Genomic DNA, 23,102 nt, shown 5'->3' with positions numbered 1-23,102 from the left:
GCACCAGCACTGCTGGCTGTTTGCACGAAAGCACCACCAGCACGTCCCAGCCAAGCGGGGTCCTACTGTGCAACGTAAACCAGATCTAAACAGACCCCCGGGGCTGAGCAGCACTTTCTGAGATCCACAAGGAATAAAAAGACACGTGCTTCCCCCTCTCCGGTGGGGTGCAAAGAGACGTGGTTTGTCCCAGAGCACCTGAGTACACCTCTCTCCACGCACAGCCCACGGCAGCCCTGAGCCCCCCTGTCTCCCAGTGCTGGCAGCCCCCCACCTCCAAGCCCCCCGTTTTGGACCAGCCAAGCCCGAAGCCCTTCTCCGTACCCGGGGCAAGGACTTCATTTCAGAGAGACCTTTCCAGCACCTTTGATTGTCAACCTATGCACTGACCCTGCGCAGGAGAGAAAGCTGTTTATGCCTTGCTGTTGCACCCGAAGGTGAGGTGGTGCGAGGGTGGCCGGTGATACAAGAGGGAGCCCCGAGGGAAGCACTACACGGGCAAAGTCGGTGAGCAACGACAAGGCAGGTGCACCCCAAAAATGTGACTATTAAGCAGAGCTGCGCACATCAGAACTGTATCTTCATTATGCAAAGCTGCTGGTGGGGAGGGGGCGAGAAAAACTGCCTTTGCTTTTATTAGCAGATGCTTATGGGGTGACCTCAGCATCTCCCAAGCCTACAAAGCAGCCGCACAGGAAAACATGTCAATGATATTTTTCAGACTCTCTTAGGAGCAAGTCTGTGAGGATACATACTTGCCAAAATAAATGTGTTAAAAACGTTTTTAGCTGGAAAGGAACTGCTTTTAGCCAAGGATCCTGCTTGTTGACAAAGGAAGAAGCAGGATCACTCCTAAAGAAGGTTTGTCCATGTCACAGGAAACCATCTCCACTCGACCCCCCCGCTCGCGAGGTCTGTGGCTGAACCTCTGCATTTGTGCTGGTCAGGAGTGGTGGTCAGTCCCAGGACTGGTCCCAGTTCCAGACTCCCTGGAGCACGGGAAAGCGCTGCACAGCAACCGTACGTGTTTCCAGACACGGATTCCTTCACACAGCCTTCTCCATCTATTTTATAGCAACACTTGAAGTGGGTACAATGGATACACAACGGCAGTAAAAAAAATAATGGGCAGAGTGCAATTAGAGAGTGCATTGGCAACGAATAAAACAGTCCTTGTAAAACTAACCTTACAGGAGAAGAGGTCCCATAACTACCTCCTCACCCGAAGACACTTGAGGACTTAATCGTTAGCAACTTTAATTGCTTGCCATTTTCACACATGGCTGGATCTGTCTCCTGTGTTGAGCTACCATCCCCAGGGGCAGGGGGAGCAGAGATCAAATCTGATCGGCCTGAAGCCTCCATCATGCTGGAGAATCCTTGCAAATTCCATAAAAGATTTCCCCTTATCTCCCTTCTCTCCTCCAGGACAGCAAGGGGAACGTTTCCTTGATCAGCTACGCTAGGGCTTGTGCCATCCCATCTCTTGCAAAGAAGTGGGTTTTGCTGGCTGGATCACAAAGTGTCCTCCACGAGGTCACCCTCACTGCAAACATAAGGGTACTCCCACACCGTAGTGGGGCTCAGTCAGACGGGGAAATGGATTAAAGTCATGAAACGTGGACAAAACTCTAGGTTTAATTCTGAACCGGTGGATGAAGTGCAGAGGAGTTTCTGGATCAAACACAGCTGACCAGTGAATGACACACACTGGGAGCAGAGACACGCACATTTTGCAGGGCAGGGGCTCAAGGCTGCCCGCGCAGGTCCAGCTCCGTTTGCCCCCCTCTGCCCCCTCTCCTGCAGGCAGGCAGGCAGGGCGGGCACCGCTGCGCTGAGGAACACTGCTCGCTCGGAATGGTAATACTACAACCCCGTGAACGGCGCAGGCGGGATGCTTGTGACTCTCCCTTCCCATCCCTCCTCCCTTTCACCCCCACACACATCCTGATATTATTGGCAAGCTGTTAAGTACAGAAACTCCAGGGATGATAACGCTGCAAACCTCATTTTGAGCACGTCAGTCTGTTTTAACAGTTTACCTGGGCGAAGCTGAGCAATACTGAACCTCGCCAGCAAGGCACGGGGTTTGCAGGCAAAGCAGGGTGGTAGGAAAGTCTCCTCTGGGTTAAATCCCCACTGATGGGAGGATGCTCGTACAGCTCATTTAGCTGCCTTGAACTTGACCGGAGGCGGCTCCAACCTGGGCTAATCCCAGTGTTGAGCTTCTCTCCTCCCAACTCACCGTCTGCATTGTAGAGATGGGCAAAATGGAGACACGATGGCCTGGACAGTGGTCTGCACTCGACAGGGTGCCGGTAGGCACCCTGTCCCTGACACCCGCTCGGCACCGGATCTGCAGGGGGGCGGAGGGCACCCAGGGGCTCAGGTGAGCATCAGGACCGGAGTCAGCCCATCCCCTGGAGAGCCAGGAGGGTTCCTCTCCTCTACTGACATGTCGAGCCTCTTTTAAGCAAAGCAGCAAATCCCAGCTCCTAATGTACTCGCAGGCATCCACAGCGCCCGTCACCTCTCGCCCAGATCAAACCAGCCACAGGCAGCTCCCAGCCAAGGGCTTGCCCTCCACTGCCAGCAAATCTGCTCTGTCACCTCAGGGCATGTGATGTGCAGAGGTTAAACGCCAAGAGAATCAGCATTTTGGCTTCTATTTATTTATTTGTTTAAATGTAAGGTAGACCTCAGCCCAGGGCGATGGGCTGGCCTCGCTGTGTTTGCCTGGTGGTAAAACTAATGTCACTTATTCTTCCAACAAGCTTGGGCCGGCCACCAACCCGAGGGGGTCCTGCCTTGGCCCCCAGGATGGGGAAAACACAACCATCCCCTTCTCCTTCCCTTCACCGCCACTGCTCCCGCAGGAGAAAACCTCCTCTTGACAAATAGGATTCAACCCTCCTCCCCATTTGCAAATGTTTTTAAATCTATTTTATTAACTGCAGTGCCTTCCGAAGAAAGTCACCGAGAGGTTCAGTTCATATATAAAGGGTTTACTTAGATTAAGGACCTCAGTAAAAGGCCTTTGAACAAGCTAACTCCTTCCCATTTTCAGATGGTTTCATTGTGCACACATTAAAAATGCATGCAGGCAGCATGAGCCAATATTCCTTAACGTCCTGCTTTGCTTGCAAAACTCTGCTTCCAGGAAAAACATATATCTCGGGGAGATGAAAAAACACATGCCCCCTCCGCTCACAGCTCACATTCAGCCGGTGGAGCTCGCTCGCACGAGGTGGATGACGGCCGGAGCTGAGAGGACGCTGGGCAATGGAGAACAGCCAGGCTGCAGCAAGAAAGTCTTAAGGAAAAAAAAATCCTGGCTTATTGGGACCTGCAGCAAGAAGTCCTGTTGTCCTCCAGAGAGCTGAGTTTGCTCGAGAAAACTTGGAAAGGGAATGAAAACTCATGCACAGGAGAACCTTTGCACAATACCCCTGTACGACCACGCTGCTTCTGCCTGCTACAAAATCCTCCCACCTGACTTGGAAGCTCCGTGCCAGCCACCGTGAGGAACGGGGTAATGGACTTAATGGGCCGCGAGTCAGGTCTGCCGTGGAAACTCCTGGCGTCCTGGCTGTAAAATAAAGGCTCCTTGTTCAGAGGCAGCCGCGCACGGGCAAGGAGCAGGGTGGTAACTTCTCACTGCGACCGCTGACAGTCCTCCAGACAGATGGAGGAGAGGATAAGAAAAAGTAACAATTAAAAAAAAATAAAATCTCCTCTCCTTAGCTGATGGGCAATGCTACACAATGAGGATCTTTTCTTTGTCCCCACCGTACAGCCCTGTAAAACGATGCACGGATGACAACCCCAGGAAAAGGGTATTATCACATTACTGCAGAACCTGTGCTCCCAAACGAGATCAAAAGGCAGCGCTGCCGAAGGCTGCCTGCGCCCACGCGAGCAGGCAGGTCTCGTCTCCCACAAGCCAGGTGAACAAAGTCATTTCTCACCTCCTTTCTGAGAGGGGAAAAGAAGACATACAAAACTGAGGGATTTGCCCAGGGTCATGCACGGCACCTGGGGCAGAGCCAAGATCCGAACGTAGTTTCACACATCCGCTTTCCCTTCAGCGCATGCCTTTACCCACAAAACCATCTTTCCTCTGAATGCCTTAAATTAAAGACAGAAAACGTGCCTTTTCCTAGGAGGCACCAGTAAACCTTCTGTCATCAAGGGTCTTCCTATGCACAGGGCACTATCCAAAAAATAACCCAGTGCGGTGTGGTGGTCCTTGCAACTACGTGCTTCTTTAATTAGCGGGGGAACATCGGCTGTGCTGTTTGCACAAACAGCCTCGTGCAAGAGAGAAATCTACTTTGGCAATCATTAGAGACCGTCGCCTGCTAGGAGGGAAGTCAGCGATGCACCGTGCTGGAGGGTGACACTGTTTTCTGCGGAACTTCTGAAACCTGCAACTGGGACTAGAACAGAGCAGGAGGAGGAAAGACGCAGCACGGGCTGTAGCTACAGCTGCAATAGATTAAGCCCAGCCTTAGCAGTCTGCTGCAAACAAAACATTGCATTCAAGATCATTTTTTGCCATGTTTTGCTCCTTGTAGCTTGTTCCTTGGAAGAAACACTCTGTCATCTCAACATAGCTATCCTGATAGCTATCTGATTTACTCGGTGAAACAGGGTTTCTCTGGCAAGTTTTATGTATCCAGAGATTATTAGACAGAAAGACTTTTTTTTTCACTGAATAGCATACAAGATTGATTTTTATTTTTCTACCCTACATGTCATGAAACTTACTTAAGAACAAGTAATAGGCTTGGGGATTTATTTCATTCTTAATTTGTGTGATCCTGAAGTCTTAGACCCCAAAACAGAGGTTGGAGCAGATCCACATTCATGCTATGGGGCTTGAAGACCGTACAGTCCACATACCATCCTAATTGCACTGTATTTACCATGTTTTTAAGCACCATGCCTAAGCCAACAAGACTCTTCCCATTTATTTCAATGGCAGCATCTTCACTGGGGGAGGGAAGGGTAGGGACCCCAATCAGCTGAGGGGCAGTGGTGGCTGACGTGGCCAGTCCCTTCGGGGAGCCAGAGCTGCGGCTGGTTCCCCCAGACTAAATTAATTCATCTGAGATTAGCAAGAAATCATCTAATTAAAAGGAAAAACGTGCAGCACTGGACAAAGCAAGGGCTCTCTGCCTGCAGGGGACAGCGATGATGGGAAGGGACACCCCTGGAGGGGTATTTTCCAGCTAATGGAGCAACAGCATCTTCTGTTCTCGCAGAGCTGGCAATGGGGAGGAGGAGCAGGGTTAATATGCAGGAAAACAGAGTTAGAAGCAAAGACCCACTAAGCTCTGTGCTATTCTTGTGTGATTATGGTGCCAAAGGCTTCCAAGATAAGGGATTTTAGTGGGAACCGTAAACGCTGGTTGTAAAATGAATGAGAAAAAGCCGCATATCCACAAGAATAGCAAAGCCTCCCTGCTCCTGGCTCCCAGCTATCGCCCATCCCCAGCAGCAGGAGACCTCAACAGAAACAACAGTGATTCAGCCAAAGCCTTCCCAGAGGACGGCCAGCTCATTCATCCTCTGAACTGACACCAGGACCTCCCTGCCTCGGGAAGAGCTTTGCCAGGGGTAACGCATTGCATCCTCTTCCAGCGATGCCCTGAGACTTTAAACCCAGCCTTTGCAAAGGCACTGCAGCTTATGCACGCGGGTTCCCCCATTACTCCCTGCCTCCAAATGCCTTGGATGTTCTTCTCCCTTAAAATAATAATCGCTGCAGGCTTCTCCAGGACTCAGGGCTATCCTTAATAATAAATAGTCCTTAACTTACAGCACATCTTTATTCCTCAAACCTTCGCCCCCTGAATCTCCCTCCAGTCCTGGTGGGATCTGTCAGATTTGCGTTTAACAGATGGGAAGGCTCCACACGTGAAAAGCTGTTCCCCTCCAGCAATATCAGTGCAGTTAAGGCAGTGAAAATAAGTTCAAACAGTGGAAATCGTGGTGTGGGGTGGTGGGCACGGGCAGCAGGGCTAGAAGTAAAGCAGGGGTCCCATCCAGCCCACGTTCCCACACGCCGGCTGTGGCTGGCCCCGGAATGCAGCCACAGACCAAAGCCATGCTACACCCTGACCAGAACAGCAGCGAGACACGTTCTGCAAAGAAAAGCAAATGTGTTCTATAGCTGGGGAAAAAAAACACAACCCAAACAAAAAAGAAAAAGGAGGAAAGGTGCTTCAGGCTGAGAACTCTTCCCAGTTACATCTGTGGTCCTAATGAGAAGATGTTGCCAGATTAATAATAAAAATGCACACTAACAAGAAAACCAATTGCAAACCCATTTTGCAGGGAATTGAACAAAGACCAGGATAACAGCTCTGCTTAATAGAGTTGTCTGCTGTTTTTAATTCCTTCTCCCTCGCTCCTTCAATTAGCAGAGGAGGAGGAGCCCCGGCAGCAGGGCAGCCCACCCTGGGTGCCAGGGTCAGGTTACTGATTAACCCCCATTACCCACTCCGCACAACGTGCCTTCGTCAAAGCCAGGAAGAAATTTCCCAGCTGTCAGTGACAGAAAGGACACCTGGGCGCTTCTGCACGGACGGGGGAGCAGGGCAGGTGAGGGGTGGGGACAGCGGGGTGACACCACAGCTCCGCGGGCAGGGCAAAAGGGACGGGCACCGTTGGCTTTCCTGGGGTCCCGGTCCTCAGCAGCACAGCTCCTGCAGACGGGACCTGAGCAAAACCTCCAGCGAGAGACACTAAAACCCACCCTGCTACCCTCCCTAGCAGGCATACTGCACGCAACTTGTTACATTCTCAATTATTTCATTTGTAAACTATTCCTGAGCAGCTGGTGAGGTGCTTTTACAAGTACCCTGCCTACAACCCAAAGGCATCCTTGATGTCTGTTTAACCCTAATATATCCCAACCATATTCATGCTTCTAAAGAGTCTTGATGTGATTAAATACTAGGACTATGGATAGGGAGAGAGAGAAACATTATTCAAAGCGTCGTATTGAAAGGCTCTTACCTAATTCCTTTGGTTTGAGCAATACTGTGGAAGGAGAGTCTGGATACTGCAGAGATCACCTGGAAATGAGAAAAAAAGATGCTGGTGTGCTTACTGAAGACAGAGGAAGGTTTGGTGGGAACTCAAGGACCCACAGCCCAGTATTTGGACCTGAACACCCACTGAAATGGATGCGCTCCAGTCCCCCCATCAGTGTCACAGTACGTCACCATCAGGGCTTGGAGGACAATATCAGTGCAAACACCGCTTTTGGTTTTACCACTGAGCACAAAAGACATTTAACCCTCAGCTACAGAGATATCCATTCAACAGCGTCATCTGAGGAAACTCCATCCTGCCGCGCATATAATACGTCCAGACCTGCTCCAATAGGTTTTGTGCAACACTCAGAACCATTGAAAAAACCCTCTTACTTTGTATTTTATTACAAAAGGTTTATAACTCCTTTCGTCTCTCCCCACACAAAATGATCTTATTGAGGCAAACTTGCCAAGACTGAATGGTTTTGACTTCTTGCATTTCAATAAAGATGCATCATCAGTTTGTCAGAGGTGTGTGCAAACTGCCACCCTTTTCTGGTGGAAAACAGCCAGAAGTGATTCAACAACAAAATATTTTCATCAGCATCACAATCGGGAACAGTAAAGCCACCAGCTTTTTCTGAAAACTCCCATTTTTGATGGCAGTTTTAATTACTATGCAGAATTTTCAGTGAAGACAAAGAATGGTTTTAGTCCCTTATAGATATAAAACATGTTTTACTCGTGCTCATATTCATCATTTCAAAGCTAGATTGAAAAAACAAACCTATTATTTTTGGACTGGTTTCCCGTCCACTGGAATGAATAGAGAAGCTTGCGTCCAGGACACAGATAAAGGACTTTTTGAGCGGTCCCTGCTGTCCAGGGCCCCCTGCTCTCCTCCAGGCATACAAACCCGACCATCGCAGGGGCTGTGCCTGTCTGGAGCCGCCCTGCACCCAACCCAGCCGTGAGGCACCCATTAGAGCTGCTTTCTTTAGGGACTGCACGCTGCCCCGCTGAGGGACGCTTCCTTGGCTTGCTAAGCCACCTCCGGATCAGTCACCCAGGGGGGCACATGCCCTAAGTGAGTAAGCGCCTGACTTCTCCCCTGGGACGGCCGTTGGTACTCAAAGCCTCCCTCCCTCCCACGGTATTATCCCAGAACGTCAATCAGAGTTGCATCAAGGATCCTGATGCAAATCCTTCCCTCCGCGAGAGGCATGCAAGCACCAGGCTCGCTTCAGGGGATGCACGCACGCAGCTCCCCGGGACTGCCCTGGAGCCTGAGCTCCTCCTGCTGCGGCAGATCCCAGGCATCCTGCTCCAGACTCTGTCTTGTCCACACTTTTGTGATCTTCATCCCTCTAATTGCTCCAGGACTGTTTTCTCTTACCATTGCCATGAATTCCAGCCCGGCTGGCAGCCGCCAGTGCCACACGCATGGACCCGAAGCCAGGGCAGCAACAAAGGAGCTGCCACAGTTTGGCATTTAGCAGTTGACTTTCACACAGAGAACAGAGGTGCTGAATTATTCAACAAGGCCAACGACTCTGTGAATGTCAAAACGTGGCCAAGTTTCTCCCTGGTATAAAATGTCACTAATGGGAGTTCAACACAGAAAGGAGCTCCAGAGCACGATGGAATTTTCCTCGCACCTCGGACGCTTTACTGCCCCTACGCAATGCTTCTAGCAAAAAAGGGCTTTACCAAAGCATCCTTCCACATCTTTTTTTTTAGGGTGTTGCCCCTGAAAGTTCCCTCTAAGCAGAGGACGTGGATAAGGAATTTTTTTTAATTAGGCAAAGCATTGCTTTTGCTACTGCTGTCATGAGTATATTTTGGCTTATTTCTCCCTCTTGAGAGCCCATCTGGATAGGTACCAGACCACCACCCTTGGCATGCCTGGTTTTACAGGGATGCCCTGGAGCCACTGACTACAGACCATAATTACTGTGCAACTAGAAGAGAAACTGTAAGCTTTCTCAAGCAGAAATTTAGTGCCATGAATGTTAATGCAGTTAAGTTCCCCATTTTACTGTAATCTAACAAAAAAGCAGCATGGAGAAAGGTTGGTCCCTTCTGGAAAAGGTGCTTCAGCCACGTGCTCTCCTGCCAGCGAGCTGCAAGCTGCCAGCGCCAGCCGGCGAGATTCCCACCTCCATTTCGGGGGGGTCTTAAGCAAGCCTGGCTCTCCGAGTCCCTCTCACACCCCTGTCTCTGGCTGGTGTCTCATTTGCTCTGGCTTTGAGGAGCGTCAAGCAAAGACGTGGCTTCTGGTAATGTCAGGCTTCAATGAGCAAACCTGCTCTGGAGAAAGCGAAAGGGGATGAGCCCCCTTGGAAGGAGAAGGCAAACCCTGCCTGCGAGCTCCATGCTCCAAGAGAACCATGTCCCTCCCAGCACTCTAAAGTGCTCACTGTCATTTCAATCTGCATTTTTAAATAAAGCTGGCTTTGCCTGTAGAAATGACATGAACAGCAACAGGAGAAAGCAGGTTAAAACGTAACCGGGAGTCAAAGAAATCAGGTCTTACACCCAAAATTGTCAGCAACTTAAAAGACCACTCCGGCCACGTTGTGAAATCTCTCTGTGATGCAGTCTCCTGCCTCTAAAATTCTCCCCAGTTTGGGAGAGGAGGTGGGACTGGGTTCATTAGTATCCATGAAAGGCTCCAGGACTCGTCAAGGCAGAGCATTGCTGCCGGCAAGTGGTACCTGCAAACGCCGAGCCCAAACGGGGCACAGAGGCTGGAAAGGCAGCTGGCAGCCCCCAGCCCCGCTCTACGGGGCTTAATACAGTCCAAGGGAAGTCCTAGACTGATTGAATGAGTCTCTTCTGCGGTCTATTATTAGACTTATAAAGTACAAAAATCAGTTTATGAATCAGACAGTTATACCGCAGGGTTTGACTTCCAGGGAAATTTAAGAGAAAAGCGCACTGTTCTCTACGCCAACAATTTTTGCTTTGTTCTTTTATGAAAAGCCCCAAGTGCTGAACATCCTGGCACATCAAAGCCTGGGACCTGGTTCCAGCAACGAGCCAGCGTGCACAGACGTGCTTGCCTACGCTTAGGCTCCCAAATCGATGCTCAGGTACGTAAGCAAAGCGACTCCCTTTGAGGGATCAGGTACAAAGAGCCTCCACGAAGCTTCGCATCTCCGAAAGCAAGACTTACTGTAACTGTCCCAGTATCGGGGAGTATTTTTCCAACAACAACAACCACTAAGGCAGTAGCCAAGAGCAAGAAAAGCCAAGCGCAACCCCAGCTGCTCTCACAGCTCCTGTGCTCCAGCCTGCCAGCCCCCAGCCAGGGAAGTGCTTAAGCATGCGTTTAAGGGTAAGTAATCCTCTCAATTTCAACAGGATTAAACAACATTCTTAAAAGTAAGTCAATCCTTAAGTGTTTGCTAAACTGTGTCTCATTTTCCCTGTAAAGCAGCTTCTTACTTGCAGAGAAACCCAGTAATGTTTCCTGCCACTCCTGGTATCGTTTCCTATTAGGCCAGGCAGGATCCGCGTTGTTACGCACCCACGCAGCAGTTGGCACGAGGGGCCCCTGATCTCATCCGAGGCTTTTCGTTGCTTCTGCAACACAAGGACATGTTAGTACAACTAATGCAGATATGACACTAGGTGGAATTGTAGTTCACTGGTTATTTATACCTCCCCCTTTCTTTTATGGCAGCCTGGAAACGCAGACGCTCTGTTTCCCAAGGCAGATGGTAAAACCAAAAAAGATTTCTTGCCGGGGGGTACCAGTTCCCTTCAGATTTACGCTGATTATTTCATAAGCTCAGACCTTTGGGTTTCCCCTCTTAAAACTAACCCGCTGCTCAAAACTGGGAATCTAGTAGAAACGAGGCTGCTGCATCCTGGAAGTGCTCCTGCAGCTCACCGGGAGCTGCGAGCGATAGCTTCCAAATGTGCTGGTCCCTTGAACCGCCCTCCAAAAGGCTACGATGACCAAAACCGCATCACACCCGAGGGCCGTGCCACCGCACCAGCTGGGGCAGCGCTGGGGGCTCTCCCGGCCCCATCCCGAGGCAGCGACGTCCTGGGGGGGAAAGCACCCTGCTCAGCACTGGCAGACGAGAGGGTTAGCAAAATCATTTGAACACGTTGCTTGGGAAAACTATACTTTTATCTGTATGTTTGTCTTCCGGGAGAAGGAGGGCTGTGGGCTTAAACAACGGGGGCTTAGGCAGATTATTATTACTTCTTCACCCATTTCTCAATGCTATTCCCTCCAAGAAAACTGCATTCAGCATGCAAACGTTACCATAAAGCTACGCATAACATCCTGCTGACAATAAGATGCCAGAAACGGAGCTATAAGGGAATGCAGTGCAGGTGATGTACAGATAAGACTATCTCTACAGTTGACCTGCAAAGGGTTAGTGGGAAATTTCTGGTGGTTTCACCGTGCAAGGTGAGGGATGCCCTTCGCATTCCTGACGTTCCAGTTTGCCTCGTATTTTTAGACACACGCTAAATCCCATCACCCAGCTGACCATTTACCGACCAGCACGTGGCACGGGATGAGATCACTGCTGACCAGACCAACAGAACCAGAAACAGAGCACGAGGGCTGTGCACGTGATTTCAGAGGCTGAGCATCAGAGGTCTCGTGGAGACCCTGATTTAAAAAGGCACCAAGTTCTGCACTTCTTGGGAAAAAGGAAAAGAAAAAAAATCAAGTCTCAAACTGGGTTCCTCACAGTCACTGGTCAGCAAGAAACCCAGCTGAGTAAAGAAATGGGATTTTTGAAAAGAAAAAAAAAAAACCCAAAACCCAAAGCCCGTAAGAAATCCACCACTTCCCTTCTTCCTTACTACCAACACTTTCTTTTAGGAATTATAGATTTAAAAATAAACTAAAGCGAAACAAAAAATAAATTATTACGCTTACTGCTCTTCTATTTCCTCCAGCTTTGTTTATTGCCGATGGTATCTCTGTGCATCTAGAAAACTCTCAAATAAACTCTCTCCTTACTTGAAAAATCAAACCGACCCCGCTGGGCTGGAGCACACTTTGCATATGAGGAGCTCCCCACCTCCCTGCGCTCCATGAGCGCGCCTGCAGAGCCCGAGCAAGCTGCAGGGGTTGCTGCCAGGCTCACAGCCCATGCCGAGCCCCAGCAAGGTCGTGCGTTCTCAGAACAAGCAAATATTTACTTCTAAGCAAATCAGAAGCCCTGCATAGCAGTGATAAGTCTGGGCAGAGACCTCGATGTTGCCACCTCTGCACATACTCTTCTGGGGGGGAAGGTGGTTTCGGAGCCTGAGATTACATGGAGTAATTTTCTCGTTTGCCCCTAAAGTCCTGAAGGGCAAAAACAAATCCAAACATCCCCAGCCCCTGTGTGGGTAGAAACCTGACCCCAAATTCAGAGACGAGCTGGCTAAATTATTTCAGAGTTGGATAACGGCATCCAATAGTAAAAACACTGATATGAAGAGTCCCAGGGACAAGGCTGCTAAAATAAAAGAAGCCAAAAGAGCAAGCAGGATTTGCCCCAGTTGCCTCCCATTTGTGGTGCTGGAGAACCCTGTATTTTCTCCCACTGTTGCACTGGTGCCCATGGCCGTGGGTGGTGAGGTGGCCGGTCAGCTCGTGTTTGCTCTTCTCCACCTGCTGAGGAGCATCTCTGCCCACCTGGGGCATTTCCCAGCGCTTGCCACCCAGCCGCACACACGCACCAGGCTGTGCACAACCAGGATCGGGTATTTGCAAACCAGTCACCAGCAGTTTTCAGCCTCCCATCTCCTCCGTTTGCGTATGCCTCTCCCATATTCATACCTAGACCGGCCCTGGAAAGTCAGCGCAGCCGAGACCTGAGCGTGAGAGCCAACACAAAACACAACCTGCTCACTCCGGATCAATTATTCGTGCCCCGTGCGTGCTGTTGCCTAGTGCATAAACCTGCAAGACCTTATAGCATGTGTGCAGCACACGTTAAACCTACAGCTGCCTTCCAGCCCTCTCCCCGGACACCGCGCAGCTGGGGCTGCTGCCTCTCGAGCATCCCACAGATGTTGCTGGGAATTCCTTAAATCAACACCTCCTGATACGACCCAGTACCCGAGAAGAGCATCGCTGTGCATGGCAACGGCAGGAGAGCAGCAGCCCCCGAGCCAGGCAGGAGGAAATCAGTCTGTGGTGATTTATTTCCTTAGGATGCGAAGGGCGGGCAGAGCCCCGTTACGGGATCAATCAGTTTGATTTTTCCCACACCCAGGGCTCTCTCCTCTCAGTTGGATCTCATCCACCCAGCTGGCTGCTGAGGACGAGGGCTATTAAATAATAATCCATTTGGACAATTGGATTGTGCCTTTCCAGGTCGGATGTGCCTGCCTGAACCGTTTCCCCTGTGGCTCCTCTCCCCTCGCCCAGGGATGCCATGGCTTTGCCTCCCATTCCCACTTGTGTCAGGCGGAAAGGCAACATGCCGGGGAACAGCGGTATTTGCCTGCCAGCAGTGTTTGGAGAGGCGCCAGCTGAGCAGATTTCAGCTGATACATATTTGATAAGGATTGTAAATCAAAGCCAGGGAAGTTCTCCCATGCCGGTGTGTCCGTGGCAGGCTTCTCAACCATATTTCACTACAAGGACCACGCAACAGATGGGGAACTCCGTGATGGAGGTATGGTAAAGCCTCTTCCCTCCTTCAACAAATACCCATTTCCAGGGATCCTTGACTGCCACTCCCTTGATTTATTGAAATATCGGCAACTGGTGACGTTGTTATGGAGCTGCAAATGAGCTTTAGAGCACCCATCAATCACAGGAGATGGAAGAACCAGAAATGTAAAGCAAAACCCATTTGCCAGAGCAGGTGGGGAACAACAAAACTGCCCAGCTTCCAGCACCCCTCTGGGTTTGACGATCCCTTGGCCTCAAAGATGTGTGTGCACATCATGTTCTCAAGGAAGTAGCAAATATCATCCTAAAGCCCAAAGAGTGGCTCGGTGGAGAGCTGGCCAGGGATGCTAGGACCACGTGCTTCATCGAGGCTGGACTGCTGGGCTGGACTTCCAATCTGCAAACTGGACGCAGGAAAACCAGGTACAAGCCAGATTTTGCTTCTCGAATTCAGCAAGGAAGGCTGGATGTACGCGTTCCTTCCTTTTCTAAAGGGATCCTTGGTCGTGGAAGTAGCAAAGGGTTAAAATAATCTCAAGTGAACATCTGACAGAGATTGTCCTTAGCCACAGTTCAGAGTGCCCGTGTCAGGGGCGTCCCTGCTGCGTTACAGGGACGAGCGATTACACCTCTCAAGATAATGAGGTTAAGCCCTCTAACGAGAGCCCATCATCAGAGATGCACTTTCCAGGCAAAAGCATCTTTATCAAAACCAAAAACTCCTTTGAGAAAGCACGAGGAACACGCACCAAAGTTTTGCATTATTTCCTTACGAGGCAGCTGGGGAGGGAGTGACTCCCCAGCAAGGCTGCCTTCACAGGAACATTTACCAACGAAAAGCCGGAGTACGTATAGCAAATATTACAGATCTGACTAAAAAGGTCTAAAGTGCATTCCCAGCTAGCCTGGCAGTCCAGCAGCGTTTGGGCACCAGAAGCATTTCCCATGCCCACGGCTCTGCTCCCCAGGGCCCCGGCACCGAGCCCCGCCGGTGGCACGGGGCAGGGGTGAGCCTCGCCACGCTGGCGAGGGAGCCCAGAGCAGCCATGTCCCAAACCAGAAACCCTTTGCAGTTGCAATGTGTGGCTGCCATGTCCTCAGGGGACCCTCACAAATGCATATTTGATAAGCACTGGATTACACTTCTGTATAATGAGAGTGTAAGTAAGCTCAACGCCTTTAACTCCCTCACCGTCCCCGAGGCTTCAAGAGGGGGAAAGGGGCAATGCAGGAGCAGAGAAGGAGCAAAGGGGAGAAGCAGATTTTTCTCCTGGCTCCCGTGCTCCCCATGGTGCCGCGGGCACTGCCAGCAGCTCTCCATGGAGCAACCTCCATCTACAAGTCAATCACAGACGATAAATTACATTAGAAAAGAGGAGAGAAACAGGACCCTGGGAAGAGAAGGGAAAAGGAGTTTCTGGACCTGATCCTCAGCCGCTGTAAAATCACCCCCACTCCCATCAGCTGCTCTGATTTATAGCCGGGACTCTGCCTGTATCAGGGCTCTGACAACTCGGGATGTTCCAGGGCTATGGGCAGCTCCCCCGCCTCCAGAGCACCGCTGCGCCGTGGAGCCCATTAGCTGTAATGTGCTGCTCCAAGCACCGCTGCCATTACACTGTATGCGTTTGGCTGATCTTTTTAAAACAGGGTTATTAAACCCAGCATTATTTAGCATTAAACCCATGATTTGGCCACGTTACGTGTTGGGGATGCAAATATTAAGTCACTGGCAAAGCCTCTGCTGATTTCCAGTGGGAACAGGACTTGTATCATTCTAACAGGTTTATTTTGAGCTCTTTGGGGCCAGCATATCGTCTGCTATCGTGTAGCCTTACAACAGCGGGCAGTCATTGCAAAACCAGCAACGTCCCCTGACAAGGAGGAGAAAAGAGTAACTGGGATGGATTTATAGCTACTGGTAGAAAAGCTCTGTACTATATCACACCATCGTAAGCTTCCCAGATGTACACACCCCCTCTCCCATATTTAAGACACCAATCTGTCTTTTTCTATTGCAGAGCAGCTGAGTAGCGGAGGGAACATTGTCACACATCTCTTAGGGGACCCTAAGCCCTGACGTCTGTGCGTAAGGAGGTATCTGTGCTCCTTCGTGAGATGGATGTCCCCATCCCACAGCAAACACACTGAGCCAGGACCGAGGCAGAGCAGGGTTCCTTGCTTCCCCGGGACACGGAGACCATACAAAGACAAGAGAGGGCAGAAGCAAAGCAACCCAAAACGCAGAAGCACGGAGAGCTGCAAGCAAGCCCGACTGCGGTCTCGCTGTGCCATGCCCCACACCGCCCACGATTCCCAAGCACAGAAATTAATGCCCTGAAACTACAGTGCTTTCTTTATGCTGCCGAGTTTCTTAATACAACAGCAATAAATACTTATTCTGCTACTTAATGGCCTCTCTCCTGCGACACGGATACTGAGCTGCTGTCTCGTTCAGTTACTTTTACTGTCACTATTTGATAGCCTGGCAATGACTAGAGTGAGGAGCTGGCTTTGATGGGACTTTAAAAGCTGGGGGGGGGAGGACCCAAGCAGTTTCTCAAGTGAGCTAACACCGAAGCCAACAGACATGAACTGAGAAAGTGCCTGCTGCTGCGCCTCCAGCTGAACATGGGAGTAGAGATTTCCTTTGATGGCCCCAAAACAATCGAAGCAGCAAGCTCAGCCCTTAGGGAGAGCTCAGCAGCACCCATGGGTGCTGATAAGAGTGAGAGGACAGCAAGGGCTACGCTCAGCAAAGCCACTAATTTGTAGCAAACTCAACAGCATGGTAGGTGCCACCACGCTGCGTGACACAGACACCCTGGGCTTGGAGGCAGCGCAGAAACGAGGCCAAGGCAAGAGCATGGCCCGGAGGAAGCTCTGGGTGAAATGAAGCAACTGGTTTCCTGTAAACGGTGGGTATTTACAGGGCATGGATGAGCTGTGCCTGCTGCAAACACACCCAGCTGCCTGCGAGCTGCCGCGCGCTTCCCTCCTGCCTGGGGACAGCCGTTCCCTGCTCCCTACTCCAGGGCGAGGACAAGCCTACCCTATACGAGGGCTCAGAGAGATGCTGCCTCTGCAAGCACCTCTGCCAGACAGGAGAAGAAAACAGAAGAGACAGTGAAATTGCATCTTTATGTGTCCAGCACCGGGACCGAGCAAAAGCAACCCGGTGCTATTGCAAAGGTCCCGGCTAAGGATGGGTCGAACGATAAGCTTGCCCATGGCAGCAGACTACGAGAGGGTTCCCAGGACCTCTGGGAACTGCCGTGCACATCTAGCCCTCCAACAGCCAGTACTGCCTCTAAACAGAAAAAAATCAAGTGCTGGGCAGGAGGTGCAGGGGCGAGTGGCCATGCACACCTCCTCCTCCCACAAAATGCCTCCCTGCATCTCCGCTGCTTTCCCTGGCTCAGCTTGGCCCCATCAGCTTGCACAGAACTTGCAAATAACAGGAAATAAGGCAACTGTTAAACACTAGCATAAGAAAGGAAGTAAAATGAAAAGCCTTGATATCCAAAAACTATTTATGGGAAAAGCTTGTTAGCACCTCTGAACGCGAATTTGGAAATGAGTCATTAGCCTCTGCCACAACTGTGCCGTTTAAGGTAACACCAGCCAATCTCACATTTCTTCATGATATGGAACAGCATTAATTAAATATTAAGCTAAACTATTTCAGCACCAGTGTGCAGCAGCACGTGAAACTGAAACCAAGGATCCGAGGGACGTGTGATTAAACGCCAGGCTGGCTGGCTGCTCTGTCTCTCCATGGCACTCCGCGTACGAAAGGCAGAAAGCACGTTCTTCGGTTGTCAAAGATGGCAAACACATCTATGGGACAGACTGCCGGAGATCCATCCCAGACTCATTTTAACAGAGGAATTGTCCTGTCTTAGGTTTCAGAAGGTGAAGGAGAAGGATGCAACGTTTTGCACACATTGATCCTGAGATTTTAATTTTGTTCACATACTTGCACATCTCTGTGACTCACAGGGCCTTCTGGAGAGCTGTCCTTGTATTTCTCTCCCTCTGGAAGTAGCTCCCCATGGAGGAGGTACTTGGAGCCCTGGGGCTCCAAGGTGCCACCGCTGCCCGGGGGTGCTGCGTCACCTCCCCAGCTTTGCCCAGCCCCATGACCCCTCGTTTCTCATGCAATCCCAGTGCACCCCAGCATACACTGGCTTTGCTGACCTGTGAAGCACAAGCCAGTCAAATTTTGCCTTTGCTTAGAGCAATAATGGAATATATTTGGGCAAAGGGAGCCAGCGGGGAGAAGAAACTAAGAGCTTCATTTTTATTGCAGCTGGGATTTCCGCATCCTCCTGACGGATGCTCAGAGACAAGGAGGATTCCCAGAAACGCCTGAGCACGGGGAGTTGGAGCTGAGGGCTGGCTGCTTTCCTCCAGATGAAGGATATTACAAAACCACCTCCTTAGATAAAATGCAGCGTGTAACTGGAGAGGGTTCATTTGCATAGCTTTGTAATAGTTACAACAGCTAGCTACAAAAGTGTGTCCTTTTGCAAACAAAGGCAATGAAGCCAGGGAACTGTGCTTTCCTGGAAATTGGGGGTGGAGGGGTGGAGAAACACAAACAAACTGGCTAAAGCAGGAGTTTGGTTCAGGTCCCTGGAGCAGACACTCAGGTAAGCGCACAGCCACCGGGCGAACCTCCCCGGCCGGCTGCGTCGGCTCCATCGGCACCGGCACGGCACTGGCACACGCCAACGGCTCCTGGCCTCCGCACCCCAACACGGCTCTCCACTCCGTCCGGCCAAGCTGGCTCCTTTCCTCTGCCCCCAATTAACATCGCAGTGGATCCCTAACGAACCTGGAAAGATGCCAAGAGCCGAGCAGCAGAGGATGGAGCCGAGAGCTGCGGGGCGGGGAGGCAGGGTGCTGGGCATGGCTGCACGTTCCCCTTCCCCAGCCCGGCACGACAGCGAAGACACATCGACTGGAGAGCTCTGCCATTAGCTTACCCCGAAAGCACCTAAGAGGAATCAATCAGCCTTTAAAGAAGAAAAGAAAAAAGAGCTGCTGGCTGGGTGTACGGGGGTGGGGGGGCACACAAGGCCAGGACAGCCCTTCTCTCTCAAAATCTAACCCAGTGTCCCGAGTGGCAGAGAGCAGGTTTCCCTGATGTGTCTCCTTGCTGCACAGCCCTCCCTGTGTTCGGACAAGATGCACGACGTTGTACCACAAGGGTTGTTGTCACACAGATAAACACATGCCGTCGATTTTTGTAAGCAAGTACACATGCAACATTACTAATATTCCCAACACAGACAATGTCCCACTGATGCATCTTAGACTCTAGGACAGCCCTGTGCTGAAGATTATCTTAATTTTTACTGAATCTTTCTATGTTTGGTTGTGAAATAATCAACTACAAGAACATCTTGATTTTAAGAAGTTAGCCTCTATGGTAGTGTTACGTACGGGTTGCTGTGCTACTTGTTATCCGAGGCTGTGTTGCTTGAAGTCCCTATTCTCTGGACCCTCTAGACCATAACCAGAGCACCTGGGTTCTATTGTGTATGGGATGAGTTATTTGACAACCTGGCAAGGCAGATCTCTAGCTGGCCAACTTGGCAACAAAACCTACTTTTAAGGTATCCTGAAGTGAACTGCCTTCATTATACTACTAAAAAACACACCCACAGGTCAAGAAGACCCTTGCCCAGGTGAAGACCCTTCCCCTGCGCAAGCGCAGTAACAGAAGAGAATGACGCAACAGATGTTATAATTCTATGTAAATCACTAACCAATCATTGTAACTGGGAGTGTACTACCTTGTAATTCTTGTGTATAAATGTAACGGTGATCTCGGCATAGGTGTGCTTGATTTGTGGAATTACACCTTGCACCTGGCCATAATAAAGAATGCCTGCTTTCCAAAACTCCAAATGGAGTCTTAGAGAGTTCAGCATCCGCCAATTTACGGTAACACCTGTGGATATTAGCGGTGCGGGCTGACCTTGGGACACCAGATTATGCTCCTGTAGCATTCCTGTAACAATACAGTCACGCAGTTATCGCTCAGCGGTAACAAGGTGCCCAAATGAAACGCGGCGGCTCTGCCCAGTTTTGGTCCACGGAAAGCAGCATTCAGAAAGCACGGCCGCATATTTGGAGCCCCCCAAAGTAGCAGGGAGAAGTGCAATTACACTTCTAAAAAAAAATTGTGCCTAAAAGCAAGACCAGGGAACTCGGCCAAGTCCCAAGTCGGGCCTCAAGTGCCAGCTCGAGCAGTCACTGTTTTGAAGGTAGTTTCCCCCAGTTTACTGACTCCTCCCTTCTAAAATCTCCCTGCTTTTTCCAGAAAAAGGATCCTTAGGATCCTTGCGTAACCCTAGCTGCTCAGAGGCCACGAAACGCCCTCCTGCTCTGCAGAGCAGACATCCACCGTCCAGCTTGTACTGCAGGTTTACAGCACTTTGCAAGGAATCTGCTGCTAAATGGATGCCTTTCCTCCTTGCTGCCCTGCCGCCTCCTTTGGGGAGAAGTGACAATCAGGTAGGAAAATTTTGAAGGAATTAGCTCAAGCGTGGGAAGATGTGAAACACGTAGGAGGACGTGGGTGCTAACAGCCCCGACCTCAGCTTGTGCAAACTGGTAGAGTCTCTGCTGAAAGCCACCAAGCCGTGCTGACTGACTTACACCTGCTGGGCACGCGGCCTTTCATGCTTAAAGAGGAGCAAGAACAGAGGAGGAAGGGGGAAAAAAAAAAACCTTAAACACTAATTAGCTTAAAACGCTGGTAAATAGATTTACACAGGCGGTCTGCAAAGCCCTGACCGCAGTGGCTAACTGGGGCATGCAGGGCTGCCAGCAGAGTTCAGCTTGCATCGCCTCGTGTCATCACGTGGGACCGAGCCGCCACAAAGACCCATTGTGCCAAGGTATTTGAGCACGGGGAAGAAAACACCAGCAGAATCATTTCCATGCAAGGGAAGGAGAAATGTCGCCGGCTGATAGCAGCATTCATCGTGCCTTTGTGTTTCCAGGCGGTCCAAACCTTGGCCCTGCTGCTCTGGATCTCTACGGGATCTGGAGATCCTAGAAAAGCATCTCTGTCTTGCCCCCAGGGCTTGGAGCCTACCTTGTGCTAGGCAGGGTGGTTATAATTATCACATCTGTGCTACTCATGGATATAATTATCAGGAAAATTCAGGGGAAAGGGTCCCGCAGGGACTCCTGATTCCAGAGCACTGATGCAAGTATCAGAAATGACGACGGCCAAGCCATCACGCTACAAAAAGCGGCTCCAGGCAGGGAGATGTTTGCCTTACACCATGGGGAACACCAGGACAGGCTGAACTTTGGCCAGAAACCAGCTCCTCCAGCTCAACATGTGAATTCAGGCAGTTTTAGTTAAGTTTCCTTCCCAGGACACCTACTCCACAAACTCATCCCCTCCTCGTGCTTAAGGGCTCAGGGACCTTCTCTGACCCCAGTCCGTAACTCATGACGCCCGAAGTCATGCACCTAAGCAAAATCCCTCATATTGTGACTCAAAAAGAGCCACCCAAGCCTTCCTGGGGCAAAAAGCCTCCATGAGAGGCAGCTTTTCCTATAGGGACTATTTGCACCCTGACTGCAAGTATTGCTTAGCACAGGTAGAGTGTGGAAAATGAGCAGCACACCTTCATTCAGGCTGGTAGAAGATGAGACAGGCACGCAGCGCTGCTAACAGCGTGCCAACTGGGGTGTCTTCCCCAGACCTGAAGTTTTCTTTGGACTAGACTCTAAATTAAAAAGCTGCAAGCCAGGCAAACACACAGGCGCACGGCAGCAGAGCGACGCTGTCTCGGCTGTTTAATCAGCTCTGCCTTGTGGTACCCGAGTGACTTCCAAGCCAAGGGGATTGCAAAGGGCTCCTGCAGCCCCGGGGAGGGACGGGGGCTTTGCACAGCATGCTGCAAGGAGATGCTCCCCTGCAAAAGCATCCTCCCTCCCCCAGTATTGATTGGATTTGTCGAAACAGATGGAAAAAACAGCTAGTCAGATGCAAAACATGCATATCCAAACCTGCTTCCGAGAAACTGGCTTAAGTCTGTATTAAGTTTAATCCCTTTTGATCAGGGCCTTGGATGCAAGCAGAAAATATCACGGATTTTCACATACCTTAAAGTTCCCATTTCTGCTCTACTCTGAAATGGAGTTGGGCTGTCAGAGAAAAACACACGGAGCACAAAAAGAGAGGTTTAGGAACATTTTGCATGTGCAGGAGAAATTGGAAGCATCCATATGAAACCAATCCACTCGCGCAATGGTAATTTACCCACTGAAGAGAGAGGGCTTGAAATTCTCCTTGGCTTACTTCCTTCATCTTTATTCCAGCTGCTAAAGAAAAAAAATGCAGCAGTATAAAGAAAACACTACAGAAAGTGCTAAAAAGCCAGTTCTTTGCATTTTGCAGAGCCCCCTGACTTCTGGCACGGCCATGGCATCCAGACATGTGTTTCTCTAATGAAGTTTAAATCCCTTCCAGCCCCAGGGCAGCGGCGCAGACAGGAGATGCCCACACCAGGAGCTGGATACGTAGGAGCAGTTACAAAGCCCATCTGCAGACCGGCAGACCACGGACAGGTTTGTCCCTCCCTGCCACATCGAGGATTTTTTGGCTCGGAGGGTCAGACCGCAGCCTCACCGTCCCACCGAATAAAAATACAGGCTCCTGCTACAAGCTCGAGGCACCTGCAGGTCAACGCTCCCAGAGGCTGCCACAGTCCAAGCCCCCGAAGGCAGCGGAAGCTTTTCCATGGATTTCTCAGGCTTTGAGCCCTGGCTGCATCTTGCAGCTGCACCGAAACTGCAACCTGGGGGGCTGCGCTCAGGCAGGGTCCCCGTGCTACCTGCAAAGCATCAGTCTCTGCCCCAGGGAGCTTCATGGAAGCAAAGCCCCCATAAAGCCCTTCTGCAGCAGCACGAGCAGCAACTAAACCGTCACAAGCTGTTTGAGACTAGCTGCGCTTTACAAATTGGTAGAAAACTCGTTTAAGCTCAAATAAATTCCTGTAATACTAAAGTCCACAAAAGAGGTAGGAAGCAATAGGAGTTTTTCAAGCATACCGTAAAAGGCAGCTTTTTGAATTTGGTTGGGAATTGCTGCTTTGATGTGTTCAAAGCTGGAACTGCAGGTTTGCAGGGATGCGGGACCTTTCCCACCAAAGCTGCTTTCCCCCACAGCTACACAGAGTCAGGGCTTGTAGCAAGAATCCCATTTGGGTCGACAGACCTGTGGGCTGCTCCAAGCTTTCCACGCAGGCACACATCCACCTGGATGAAACATTTTCACTTTCACAGCTTTAAGTTTAAAAGAGGCGGGGGGATAAAAGCCCAGAAGAGAAGGAAGCTGCAGAAGAACTTGATGTGCTGGGAAAAAAAAAAACAGC

At 50.5% G+C, this 23,102-nt stretch overlaps 1 protein-coding gene across 1 annotated transcript in view; it reads right to left on the bottom strand.

Annotated features, from left to right (window-relative positions):
• Positions 1–23,102, bottom strand: part of VAV2 (vav 2 guanine nucleotide exchange factor) — a 120,024-nt gene that overhangs the window by 45,151 nt on the left and 51,771 nt on the right. Inside the window, exon 3 of the mRNA XM_009322152.1 lies at positions 7,027–7,085. Coding sequence (XP_009320427.1) covers positions 7,027–7,085 — 59 coding nt within the window. The remainder of the gene's footprint in view (positions 1–7,026; positions 7,086–23,102) is intronic.

The sequence above is a fragment of the Pygoscelis adeliae genome, unplaced genomic scaffold (genome assembly GCF_000699105.1).
Source record: "Pygoscelis adeliae isolate BGI_AS28 unplaced genomic scaffold, ASM69910v1 Scaffold114, whole genome shotgun sequence".
NCBI classification, from domain to species: Eukaryota; Metazoa; Chordata; class Aves; order Sphenisciformes; family Spheniscidae; genus Pygoscelis; species Pygoscelis adeliae.
Note: the sequence above shows the minus strand (reverse complement) of the source record. Positions and strands in the feature narration are given on the sequence as shown.